The sequence below is a fragment of the Pseudoliparis swirei genome, chromosome 12 (genome assembly GCF_029220125.1).
Source record: "Pseudoliparis swirei isolate HS2019 ecotype Mariana Trench chromosome 12, NWPU_hadal_v1, whole genome shotgun sequence".
NCBI classification, from domain to species: domain Eukaryota; kingdom Metazoa; phylum Chordata; class Actinopteri; order Perciformes; family Liparidae; genus Pseudoliparis; species Pseudoliparis swirei.
In genome coordinates, this window is record NC_079399.1 from 11,118,744 (window position 1) to 11,132,149 (window position 13,406).

At 40.0% G+C, this 13,406-nt stretch overlaps 2 protein-coding genes across 2 annotated transcripts; both read right to left on the reverse strand.

Moving 5' to 3' along the window:
* Positions 1–85: 85 nt before the first annotated feature.
* On the reverse strand, positions 86–8,272 carry laptm4a (lysosomal protein transmembrane 4 alpha). Its single transcript, XM_056428000.1, has 7 exons — positions 8,041–8,272; positions 6,032–6,152; positions 3,912–3,988; positions 2,449–2,571; positions 1,724–1,819; positions 1,321–1,419; positions 86–947 (listed from the first exon to the last, which is right to left on the reverse strand). The coding sequence occupies exons 1-7, from the start codon at positions 8,167–8,169 to the stop codon at positions 873–875; spliced, it is 720 nt and encodes a 239-aa protein (XP_056283975.1). The 5' UTR covers positions 8,170–8,272; the 3' UTR covers positions 86–872.
* A 569-nt stretch (positions 8,273–8,841) lies between these two features.
* On the reverse strand, positions 8,842–13,163 carry LOC130202658 (syndecan-1-like). The gene is made up of 5 exons (XM_056428361.1): positions 13,017–13,163; positions 11,181–11,265; positions 11,009–11,067; positions 10,806–10,911; positions 8,842–10,723 (listed from the first exon to the last, which is right to left on the reverse strand). Exons 1-5 carry the CDS (start codon positions 13,080–13,082, stop codon positions 10,560–10,562), a joined length of 480 nt encoding a protein of 159 aa, XP_056284336.1. The 5' UTR covers positions 13,083–13,163; the 3' UTR covers positions 8,842–10,559.
* Positions 13,164–13,406: the final 243 nt, after the last annotated feature.

Sequence of the window (13,406 nt, forward strand, 5' to 3'; positions counted from 1 at the left end):
GAAAGCTCCAGTCGAAATTGTGTATTTCTCTCTTAAATTTGCTTCAGCAGACTTGACATGAACAAAAGAGTCATGAAGATAGAAATGTTCTGAAACGTTTATTGAAGTAAAATGCATTTCCAATTGGATAAAATCATACTCCCAGAAAATTAATAGAGGTTGTTGATAAGCATGCGACTGCTAATGTTCAAAAGACCAGCTGTTTGCTCCAGATGTCAGGTGAGAAAGAAGCAGAGAACATGATCATCATGAATCAATGCCTCTGTCTGTCTGTCTCAGCTGGGAAACCACTCACTTGCAGCAGGGACACAAAGGTCCAGCGTGGTGGTGAACTGAAGCGCAGCAAAGCTAAATAAATAACAGATGAAAAAGTGCTACAGACTCCATTCAAGACGGATGGAATAGTCTAGATCTTCATAATTAGGGGGAAAAGTAACACAAGTCAACAATAATAGCTATAATAAGAGGATTGTCATCGATTTGTTTTTCTTTTTAGACTTCATAAATCAGTCTTTAAAAAGGATGATGCTGGGTTAATGATAACATTTCCTGCCATCTAATTTTCACATGTATCCCTTTTACTAGGACATAAAAAGGCCAGTAGGGTGGGAGGGTGGGCTGCTAACCCCCATTGCTTTTCAAACATCACATTCATTCATTTATTTCACACAGATTTCAGTCTTTCCCACCTCTCTCCTCTCCCCCTCCTCGAGAGACGCTCTGTAGAAATACAGACGGGAGGGTTGGACAAACACCGCCAGTGGCCTTACACATACACAGTCGGGAGGTGTTCAGAAAGGGTTCGTGAGGTAAGGTAGGAATGCATATGGTGGTGTGTGCGTGCGTGTGTGTTTTGGCAACAGGGCTGGTGCTTAAGCAGGCATGTAAGGGGGAGGGGGCTCCTTCTCTGGCATCTTCATTGCCATCTCATAAGTGGGCAGGATGTACTGGAAGAAGAATAAAAGAAAACAACGTAACATTAAACACAACAGCCGATGCATAAACTACTCTGGATGCAGAGGTGTGACAAGACGGCTCGCCACGTTCCACATCAGTGCAGCATTCGAGTCCAAACTACTTTCTTGAACTGGAATTGAGGATCTTTAAACTCGGCTTTATAAACATTTTGAAATGTAGCTGCCACTTCATGGACTGACGCGCTCTCCTTTCTTAGCTTCTCAGAGCGATGTGGTGACGGCATGCCACCTGCTGGTTTATCATGAGCATTACATAAAGCTGCATCCAATACCGCCACGTGTGCTTTTATGACAAGATACTTCTCATAAAATTCACAACGGTCAATCAGAGCGGCTTGCATACCTGGGGTGGGGTCTCAAAGGCCGGGTAAACTGCAATCTCTGACATGTTCCTGTTGTTGATGTACTTGTAGCAGTTCCACACACAGTTGATCAGGTAAGACTGGAAAGCAAATACAAAAGGATATTTTGAATCTACTTTCAGTGCCTGAACTCGTGGCACCACATGTCTCTGTCCTGCAAACAGGACAGAGCCAGAGTTGTTGACAAACAGAGCGATGCTCGCTGTGTTCTCCATGTCTTCACTCGCCCCGTTTCTGAACCCACTGAGATGAAACTAAGAGCAATGTCCACATCTTACCAGATATCATTTATTATCATATTAGTTTCCTTTACAATGGTATGAATCATCTGGACCAACACACTAAATACAGCAGATTTATTAACGGTATAACTAATAATCTCACCTTGAGGATGATGAGGAAGGCAAAGAAGACCAGCACAAAGAGCAGCAGGCAGCTGGAGTCCAGAGAGAGGAGGTTATCCTTGTACGGGAAATCAGGCTGAGGAAGACGAGAACAGACGTCTGATAATCAAGAACACCTTTGTATACTATGCGTATATATAAATAAAAACTTGCATCATCTTGAACGCTGACACGCAATCAATAAAATAAAAAGTTATTACCAAATGTTGAGGTTGTTTGAACAGAAAAACATATACAGGTGCCACTTTTTCAGAAAACTAAGCGTTTTTCTTCTTCTGGATTTCTCGATAATAAAACAAGTTACATGAAATATGATTGCAATGTAAACAGACTCGTTTATCCTTGGAAGGTTTTTCTAAATACTTTTAGGGACCGACTTGACAGCTCATTTGATTTTGTATCTGTTTCTATGAAAGTGGAATCATGTTTTAAAATGTCAACAGTGTCCTTTTGTTGGAGGAAACTAATTCTTAATGTAAACAAATATAAGATCGTCATTCGTCTTAAAATACCAACTCCTTTACAGAAACATTCCTATTTCTGGGCAAAAATTGTTAAACTGAGAACAATGAGGATCAGTTCTAAACATCGTCTTTTGTTGTCAGCATCCTCCTTCGTAAAAATAAACATGTAAGCGATCATGTGAATAATTCACAATGTCAACAGGATCCGACTGTGTGGACTGGTGGGACTGTTTGCACTGACCAGCTGGTTCAGGTAGTCCTTGATCCTGGGCAGGTAGGTGAGAGAACTGATGGCCACCAGGCAGCTCAGAGCAAAGTCAAACAGCTGATAGCAGAAAAATGGGATGAGCCAGCTGTCACGATGCTGAGGAAAACGGTTACAGGTGGACAAAAGTCATGTTCTGAATCCCCTCGACCATTCAGCAGACCGTGTTTAAGGTCAATGTGTACATGGACCATGTTGCTTTTTTCCCAACCTTATATCCATACCTTTGTCTTTGATTAACTTTCAAACATATTTGTGTCCAGTAGATAGGCTCTATAGCCCTCTGTAAAATATACGGATGACGATTCATTTACAGCCCGAGCAGCGAAATTAAACACAGAAAACAGAGTTTTAAAGTAGAGATGCACCAATACCCACACAGCCGATCGCTGAACCGCCAACAAGCCGATCTGGTATTATTTTAATCAAAAACAATTCAGTACATTGAAATATGTAAATATATTCTATATTTTGTTTACAAAGTAAGGAATTAAATGTTTAAGTTACGCCTTGTGTTGCAATACACATAAAAACAAGAGATCCCATTCAGTTAGAATAGGTCCTCGGTATCGGCGTCAGGACTAAAGAAGTCAAATTGGAACATCTCTATTTTTATACTCTGGTCTAATTTGGATTCTAACATTAGTTCTCTTAAAGTAAAGAATTTCCTGGACAGAAATACAATTTCCATCAGCTCAAGCTGTGGCTGCGTCATCAGAGTGCTGACATTGTAACTGTGTGCGTTATCACATCTTACTGGAAACAATACATACAGGATAGAAGGTTGAAATCAGCAGCATGGTCCTTTGACTGGCTACTATACAAGAATCTATACAGGTACTAAGGACTAAATATAGCTGCTCTATTAGGACCATAGTTCAAACATTTAGGGCATTTATTGGGACACTACATCTCTGCACCGCTACACTGTATCTGGAGATGGGCGTCTACTGTTGTCTGGGTGCAAGTATTTGCACAGCTAAAGCAGAACTGATGCACGGACAGCCGGCGTGAACGGAGTGCCGAGCCAACAGATGTGCGTCACACCGTAACCGTGCAGAAATCCTAACTAGCAGCTGAATGCAGGACCACGTCAAAAGACTATCAAACCTGTCCGTCTGGATGCCATCAGGCAGGCCTGTGAGGTAAAGACGACAGTCAGTCACAACATGGCAGCGTGCACTATACTCCCACTGCGTCGGGATTCTTTTGAACATTCAGCTAAAACGCCCTGGAGTTAAAAAAGAAGAAAACACGTCTCCCTCACCTCTGAACTGCGGCGCTATTAAAATACAACTTAAAAGCTATGTGGGGGATTGTTGCAGACACATTCTGGGATTACATATTTACATTAAAAAACAGTCCTTTAAATTAAATGCATGCTGTCAAAAACAAAACAAAATTTGAAAAAAGGCACAACATCCACTGGGAAGACTTACAGTAATGGCTCCATACACCATCATGGCGCTGATGGTGAGCATCAGCAGAGAGATGGCGAATCCAACACAGGCATTCTCTGTGTGAGAGAAAGTGAGATGCATTAAATCAGTGAATGATGAATTACTACTTAGTTTGAGTATTTCAGCTTTCACCTTAATCCTTAAAGTATTCATATATTAGTGTGTGCAGGTGAATGTAGAATCGCCTGCATACAGTGGAAGTGAACAGTCTCCAGGGCTTCTCTCCTGCCAGCTAACTTGGTTTTAAAGGCCAGCTCTGGGGAGCATTAAGCCTCTCAGCTGCATCGTGTCTGTAAATACACAATGGAACTCAGCCTGGGATAAGTAAAAGGCCTGCCTTTCATATCCTCTTTCAGCTCCATCACTCAGTCTCTCCTTCCTCTTACTCCAACTCCAACTTAAAACTGATGCCGTGGACAAAGTTACAGACGCACTGCGGCCCGATCATATTTATTTTTTCTTTAGTAGCTCAAAAAGAACAATTTGAATATTAATTAATTAATTAAAGTCTGGAATTATAGCAAAAACTCATAGCGTAAGCGCTTGTATTATGCCTACTAAAAAAGGCCTGTACATTGGAGTTGTTTAAAAAGGACCTCTTTTAAAGATTCTGCTGATCAATAAATTTCTAGAAATAACCCTAGTTTTGTCTATTAAATGCCAGACAATTGTGAAAATAAAGCCTCGTTACAATCCAACTTTTCTTAAACAAATGTGACATCTTCAAATGAGACCAGAGACCATTTCACATGCCATCTTTATATTACGTAAATATTCTTTAATAAGCCTGCTGTGGGGGGGTCAACCCGTACACCATGGGTTGTTTCGCTTCCTCTCCAGCTGAGTCACTTTTTAAAAAAAGAAAAAAATTGAGAGAACTTCCCTAAACCAAATCAACTACCAGCTAGAAAGAAAAGCACTGTGGTGCCCTTGCACACATACAATCACCTAGGATGCACAAACATCCTCGAGGGAACACAACCAGGGGCACCCCACTAATAACAACAACATTCAGTTACATGTACACTACCGTTCAAAAGTTTGGGATCACTTAGAAATGACTTTATTTTTCAAAGAAAAGCATTGTTTTTTCAATAAAGATAACATTAAATTAATCAGAAATACACTCTCTACATTGTTAATGTGGTAAATGACTATTCTAGGTGGAAGTGTCTGGTTTCTAATGAAATATCTCCAGAGGTGTATAGAGGCCCTTTTACAGCAACTATCACTCCAGTGTTCTAATGGTACATTGTGTTTGCTAATCGCCTTAGAAGACTAATGTCTGATGAGAAAACCCATGCAATTATGTTAGCACAGCTGAAAACAGTTATGCTGGTGATATAAGCTATACAACTGGCCTTCCTTTGAGCTTGAAGTTTGTAGAACAAAATTAATTTTTCAAATATTAATCATTATTTCTAACCTTGTTAATGTCTTGACTATATTTTATATTCATTTGATAAATAAAAGTGTGATTTTTCATGGAAGACACAAAATTGTCTGGGTGATCCCAAACTTTTGAACGGTAGTGTACATAGGACAGCGGTGTTCTGTTGTCGTCATGAGTCATTTTGTTTTGTCGTCAGTGGAGTGGAGTTGTGCTCCCTCTGGAAGATGAATCACATGTTCAACCTCAGCATGACACCAGCTCATTCAATTCAACTGTATCCAAGGGACACAGTTGAATTAAAAAGCCCATAATAACAAGATCCATTTGATGTGTATATATGTGTCATAAACAACAAATATATACCTCCATGTTTTGATAATGCAGTTTTTTTAACACTGACAGTCATTCAATTAAATTCAAGTCAGTTTATTTTGTGTAGCCCAAAATCACAAATTTGCCTCAGAGGGCTTTACAGTGTGTACACAAGACATCCCTGTCCCAGGACCTCACATCGGATCAGGAACAACTCCCCAAAAAACAGAAAAAACATTCACATGGGAAAAAGAGAAGGAACCTTCAGGGGAGCAACAGAGGAGGATCCCTCTCCCCGGATGGACAGAAAGAAGTGGATGTCATGTGGACAGAATGACGGCGTTACAGAGTTACAACACATCCAATGAATTCTCATGTAGATTCCATTGCCTACCAGACATCCTGTCGGAGGCAAAGTAATGGTCGATGACCTCATACTGCAAGTCAAGAGTGGGCACGTTCTCTGGGTGCGTAACAGCTACAGTCAGCAGGATGCCCATCAACAGATTGACAACCTGAGGAGAGGAAGGACAGAAAAAAGGGTCGTTAAAAAAAACTTTTGCAGTACTTTTGCACAATACACGATTGTTTCATTCATATAATTAACAACATCTTCAGACAGTCATTTGGAATACGTTTTAGATTAAAATCCTCCCTTCAGCCATTGGTTTCAGTTCATGTAACATTTTGGGGAAGCCAACTTGCAGAGAGCAGGAGTGAGATAAGCAACATTTCAGTGAACAATGCATCACTCTTTTTTGTCACGGTTACTTGGTTGTCATGTGGGAATGCAGGTGTGCGGAGGAACCATTTAAGGATTCAAGGACGCTCCAGCATTCAACCCGCTGAGAGGAATCACATGCATAAGACACAGTGTGCTGTTGAAAAATCTATTGCACACAAAAAAAATTAAGCAATTATAAAAAGACATTATACATGCTGGCACAAACTGAAACTACTGGTGATCTGGAGGGTATTGACGACAATTAGTATTGATACAGTATTGAATGGAATTTGATTTAACCCTCCTGTCGCCTTAGGGTCATTTTGACCCGATTCAATGTTTAACCCTCCTGTTACCTTTATATTTACTAACATATTTTACCCTTTGGGTTCAATTTGACGCCAGCAATTAAAACCTCCAGAAAATTATTAGAATTAATATTGTTTTCCAAGTTTAAGTGTGAGGCACTTTATGTTTGTTTGTTGATTACCGAAAGAACACCGACATTAAACATTAAACGGGGTCAAATTAATCCTAAGGCGACACCAGGGTGTAATATTGATTCGGGTCAAATTGACCCTAAGGCAACACAAGGGTTAAGAGGTTTTCACAGGTAGTTACAAGGTACACCGTCTTACACGATGGTGTAGTTACGGCTCACTAGCACAAATAACACTGATGGTTTGAATGTTTGTGATCAAGTGAATCCAGCCTGCATTTTATCAGAGGTAGTGAAGTTGTGTGGGCATTAAGAAACACATTATTGAGATGCATGCCTTTTTAAAAGTGGTGTCTGTTCGTATCAGTTTTTACATAGCAGGTCATTATTATCGTCATATTACAACTTTCTCAAAACATGTAAGCTATTTACCTGGCTTACAGATAACACAAAACCTTTCTGTGGAAGTTGAGGTGCTTTTAAGCGTGAATTACTGTCCAGCTGGCGACAAAACTCTTCAACGCACCCAAAGCCAGGAACATCTGGTGCGTGTGTGACGTGGGGAACGAGTTGGGATTCACTCCGATGTGAGTTGCGTAAGCGCAGCAGGAACCAAACGGGTCCTCGGACGGCAAAGAGCCGACGTCAGCAAACATGCAGCTCCTTCAGCCTACAAACTACAGCCTCTCGCTTTTAACTTAAAATACAGTCTTCAAAATACACGGTGTGAGATGACAACATGCGTCCCTTTCCAGCCGCTCCAGCGTCACAGTGGGGTCCTTCCCCGGCGCGCGTGTTGTGGGACGAGTCGGTGCGGAAAGTCACAACGTTACCTTCAGTGAAAAGTGCCACTTACTTACACATTTAGAACCCGGATGCAGCTAACACACGATAGTCGGATGCCGATACTTTTTGTCATGGTGTCGGTTTGCTGACCGCATCGTGGAGGTTGGGTGATTTGTGTCGACACAAACACTTAAACTAGCTAATTAAACCTTAAATAAAAGCAGGATGCAGGTAGCCTAGCGCTCCGTTATGTCAACTCGGCATGTAACGGCTGGTAATCGGTCAAAATGGCGCCTAGCTAACATCGGAGCTGCTTACAACTGTCACCATAACTCTATTAATAGATAATGGTTGAAATGCATTGTGTGGCTCAGTACTTAAATAACTTTAATAAAGTTGACAGGCGGTGCTAGCTAGCGTTAGCTTGCTTAGCTCCACCAACCATTTTACGTACCATGTACCATGTTCCCAGGATGATGGTCCCCGTGCGGACGTGGCAGAATCCACAACACCTGGTGGTGAACAGTCGGTCTCGACTCGCCTTAAAGTGATGCATGTCCTCCACGAGCGTAGGAAGAAACATCGGGAGAGCTTATTGTTCAGGAGAACAATCTTTTCGTCATCAACAGTCAGCAAACTAACAGGGAGGACCGCCCATCACTTCCTTGACAAACCCCGTGCGAGACTGCGGATACAAACAAACGCTCCGACAGGCCGTAAGGGGGCGGGAACCAGAGCTTTACTTTTGACTGACGGGAGTTTCATCCAATAGCTGTGAAGATATTCCGAGTAAACCCAATCGGCTTCAAGCCGTGATGTAAGTACAATTATGAAAATCATGTCCAGCTCATTTAAACTTCCTTTGCAGGTATGGCTGGATTACCATGCGAGAACAGCAATATATAGTTTGGAATGTGTTTATTACTACTAAAGAAAATAATAAAGCAACACTTGCATAATTTACCTAATCTTGAGATCCTATTTTATAGAGGGGGCCAACAGGTAAAACCATGTTATCTGATGAAACAGATAATAAACCATTTCCACATATCACTCAACACTCAAATTAGCTATGTGATGTGAGATTGATTCCTGAAAAACACTGCACTGCAATCATTTTACTGTGCTATATATTATAATATAACACACATGGTGCAATAGCATGTTCATAATATCCTCTCATTGTTATATGGAAGTTTAAACAAACTGGATTTATGCTCTCAATATACACTCATAAATAAATAAACAACAAACGTTAAGGGGTACAACTTAAAAGCAAATGTATTACAAATTCTGTAATATATACATAGCAATCCATTATCCGGAACCACTTATCCTGTTCTAGGTCCCAGGGGGCTGATCCCAGCCGATCCCAGCCGACACTGGGACAGACAACCATTCAGGCTCACATCCACACCGACGTGAAACTTTAGAGTCACCAATTAACCTAAATTGTATGTCTTTGGACTTTGGGATGAGCAGCCCGGGAATCAAATTATGTATTTCAGCAGCCAATCATCATTACATCCATTACACACACCCTTGTTTCCCCCTAAATTCCTCATACATTTTTCATATCACATGGATTATTTATTTAGTACAACCAGGGCTGTATATGATTTTAGAAAAAGCTGATATAGTCCTGCATACAGCTTTGAAAGCCGGTTACACCTGGTGTGTAACGTAGGGTGAGCTGTTCACAGCAGACATGTTGGCTTCTAATAGTAGGAAAGGCATGAGTGTTACCAATAGAATTCAAGGGGAACACCACCTAAATTAAGAATTACAATACATTATTTTCAAGCCCAAGGGAAGTTCGCTAAAAATTTCTGAACACAAGATCCTTTCTCTCAAAGCCAGAAGTCTCAAACTTTAGTTGTTATCTAATAGCTTGTAAAGACTGGAACTGCTCCATTGATATTTAATGGGAGATGGATTTTGTGGACCCACAGAAAGTGTGTTTCTTTTGTATTCCCAAATGAGCTTCATTGTCGGGTTGCCAGTCCTCACAACAATCCCATTAGTGCTCTCAGTGCTACCTATAACATCTTCCACAATGCGTTGCCTTTGGAGCAGTTACATTTTGTACATGACATCACATATTTCAATTTTAACACACTAGTTTTCAATTTGGGAGCGAGTCGTTCATGTTCACTAAAATTGTTGGATTGTCTGAGACCAGAGAAATGACATGAATGTTTTTGATAATGTGCCTAGTTCCCCTTTAACAATGGCAAAACAACCCGACCACATAAGCTAAGCAGCTAAATACAATTCAGTCATTAATCATTTCATTATTTACACCTGTGATTTTTCTTACCGTGACATCAAAATGTCATCCATAAGAACGAAATATCAAGTAATTGCTGCACAAAACAGTATATGTAAAGTGACTTCTGATCTTTTTCTTTTTTAAATGTTACAAAAATGTTGTCATAAAGCCACTTAAAAACAGTAATATTGCAAAGTTCATCATACAGGATTGATAATTAATAAATCACGTATTGCATCTATGACCGACTTCTTTTAACCATACAACCACAAGTCAACTATGATCATATACATCCACTGACTACAGCACATTTTTACAAAAATGGAAAGTTCAAGATAAGATCTCCAGTGTCCTCAGTCTGGCAGATCTGCTTTGCTCAATTAAGACATTCACAAAAGCAGGTTATTCCTTTTGACCGCAGAGTCATTAATGCTTTCATCTCCTTCAAGGTGCTATATAAATAAAATTATTAGGTACCATTACTCAAATCTTCGACAAAGTTAGTACATAAAGACTCTTCGTGTATTTCATTAAAAATATAAATAAATTATCAATTAACAGCTGCAGCACATTTCCATGAAGTGCAAGTATCGCTGTTACACCCACCCCCCCCCCCTCATAAAAAGATATAACACATTTACAGAAGTTCTAAGTTCCAGACATTGGCCCTCGAACACAAACATGATTGACAAAGTTTTAAGTTAAACACGAACAACCTCCATGTTGGGTCTGTGATAAATTCCACCTGAAGTCCTCTGCTGACCCTGCATGTATCCTCCGTTATCTTTCTTTTGCCACATGTAGATTAATAGTGCTGCCAGTGTAGCCGCAAAGGCCACCCCTACTACACCTCCTGCAATAACAGCTGCAAACACAAATTACTGAGTTAGAATACAAAATCACAGTACATCACTCTGGTGATTCAATGTATCATACTATTAAAGTACCGGCAAATATTTCTTTGTTCTCCAAGAAACTTTTGCTGTTTGCCACAACAATAAATCCCGATCCGCTGCCTTTGTATGCATCATCAAAGTGCAGGACCGGAGGGCCCTGAAGACAAGAGGAAGAACAGTTGCAACACTTCATTTCCTGCTCTGCCGTCTGTATTCTGAGGTGAAGAAATGGAGACCTGTGCAAACAACCATACATGGGAAGTATTCCTGGTTCCTTTGCTGCTGGGTTGATCCTTGATGTTTTCTATTTCCTCTGAGACAGAGAGACATGACATATATTGTGTGTTGTTTTGGGAAAAATAATGCCAAGAACAATAGATCCAATATTAAGTGAATTATAACCATTCTACAGTCATTGTGTATTACCTTGTTCTGACCAATCCCCGGAACCAGAGCCCAAACTGTCCAATTCATATCCCGATCCCTCCAAATCCTCAGGACGGGAAGAAAACTAAAAATCAGACGTATACAAATCAGACAGGAGGTGACGGAAGCCCGTAAAAGGTACTTTCCTTAAGAGGACAATAAAGAAATGAATCATGTCGTAGATCCAAAGTCCCGCGGAAGGAACACAGTCCTGTGGCTGACAAACCCAGAAAGACGCCATTGTTATCACCAATAAAGTGTAATGAGTACATAGAACTTAAATAAATGGTAAAGTCACTCCACCCATCTAGAAAAACAGTGACGTTAAAGCAAACAAGCACTCTGGTGTTTATGACTGAGCAGCTTCAGTCTTTAGTGTTTCCAGGTTAATTTTATTGTATTTGGCAAATTCAAGTTTGAAAAAAACTCTTACAAACATTTCTCTTCAAGTAAATGATTCATTAGCATACTATGTTCGACAACAAAAGGCATTTATTTGAAAACCTTACTGAATATTCCCAAGCTAAAGTTATTGATACAATGCCTGAATGCATTGAATTAAAAATATAAAGCAGCTCTGATGAGGTGAAGAGAATCAATATGAGCACTCGTACCTCCCAGAACATAAAATATGCTTTCTTGATCAAGGCTTATTATAATGTCCATGCTGCCCGGCTGTAGGTCGTAAATATCTGTCAGGGCAACACTAATGCTTCAAGGGATGTCGTCAATCTTGTGTTTAACTTGAAATGGATGCAAGGCCCGTTTCTCCCAAATGTTTGCATGAATTTCCCTCCTTGTTCCACTCTTGTCGATTGCGTGCTGAATGGATGGAACAACTCTTTGATGAATCAATGAGACCATTAATCCATTTTTCATTTGAACGATTTGTTTAGCAAAGACACCACATATTCTAATTCTAGATCCTACAGTGTGATGATTTGCTGGTTTCTCTCATATCTTGGATTTAATATCTGTTTTTTTTGCATTGATGGTCAGAGAGCGAGTGAGTTAAAGAACTCGGTATTAATCATTGAATGAAATACTCATACGCAACTTTTAGTGTATCCATCATAGTTACTTTTGATAATTTAAGCACATTTTCCATGTAAATTCTTCAGTACTTTTCCTTATCATTTGAGTGCAGACTTATCTGTCGTGAACTATTTGTATATTGGGGTGTTGCTGTTCTTACTCAAGTATCTCAAGTGCATTTACCACCATTGGACTTTAATATTTAATTTAATACTTTAATTAATTGGACTAATAAATGTGTGCAATATTATAGATCAAATTATGCATTATTGTATATTAATTAGTAATTATTAGTAATAATTTAATACCGCTTACATATTAATTCATCAGTAATGTTACACACTATGGAAAACAACAGTGGAACAGTGCATTTATTATTTACATGTTCTTCTTCTAATAATAAATAAATATGAATGTATGTACTTTATTTTTTCGATTTGACATTTACTTTACTTTTACGTTTCTGCCAAACGGGGCATTTCCTGCCCTATAAAAGGATAATCTCTTCATTTATCACCGGGCAATAGTTCGTCTGTTCCCTGTAAAACCAATACGTTTCTAATAAATGTTAAAAGCCATTATTGAAATAAAATATAAGCAGGTAAGAATTCGACCATTACACATTTAATAGAGGTAACTTAAAAGCTTTAAATCGAGGCGTTCTAATAAAACGCAAGACCCAACAAACAATACAATCATAAACGTAAACACACCTTTGAACAGTAATAGCTCAACTTCAGGAAGTGGGGAAAGTGAGCTCGAGATTCACTTGACGTCTACATTGAGCTGAACGTGACTTACCGACGCGCTGACGGGAACGATTAGCCCCAGCGCGAAGATCAGAGAAGCGGCCACAGAGTTCCTCATCTTTCCGTTGGGTCGGTGTTCAGTTTATTTTGTCCTAATCCTCGACAGCCTCTCGAAGGTGTTGAAGGTGTTGCAGCTCGAGCCTCCACCGCTCGGCTCAGACTCCGCCCACCTGAGCGCCGCGGTCCAATCGGAGCATCAGCTGGTTCCGTGTTTACTGAGGGCAGCGGGCGGTTTCAATAAAGACCCGCGTGCATTATTGTTGATGCGTTATCGCGTTAGCAGTGTAATAAATGGCGTGGCTGGTCAAGTTGGAGCAAATGACTCTTTATATAAAATGGGGGATTATTATAGCTTTCAGATATGTAAAATCATAATTTGGAA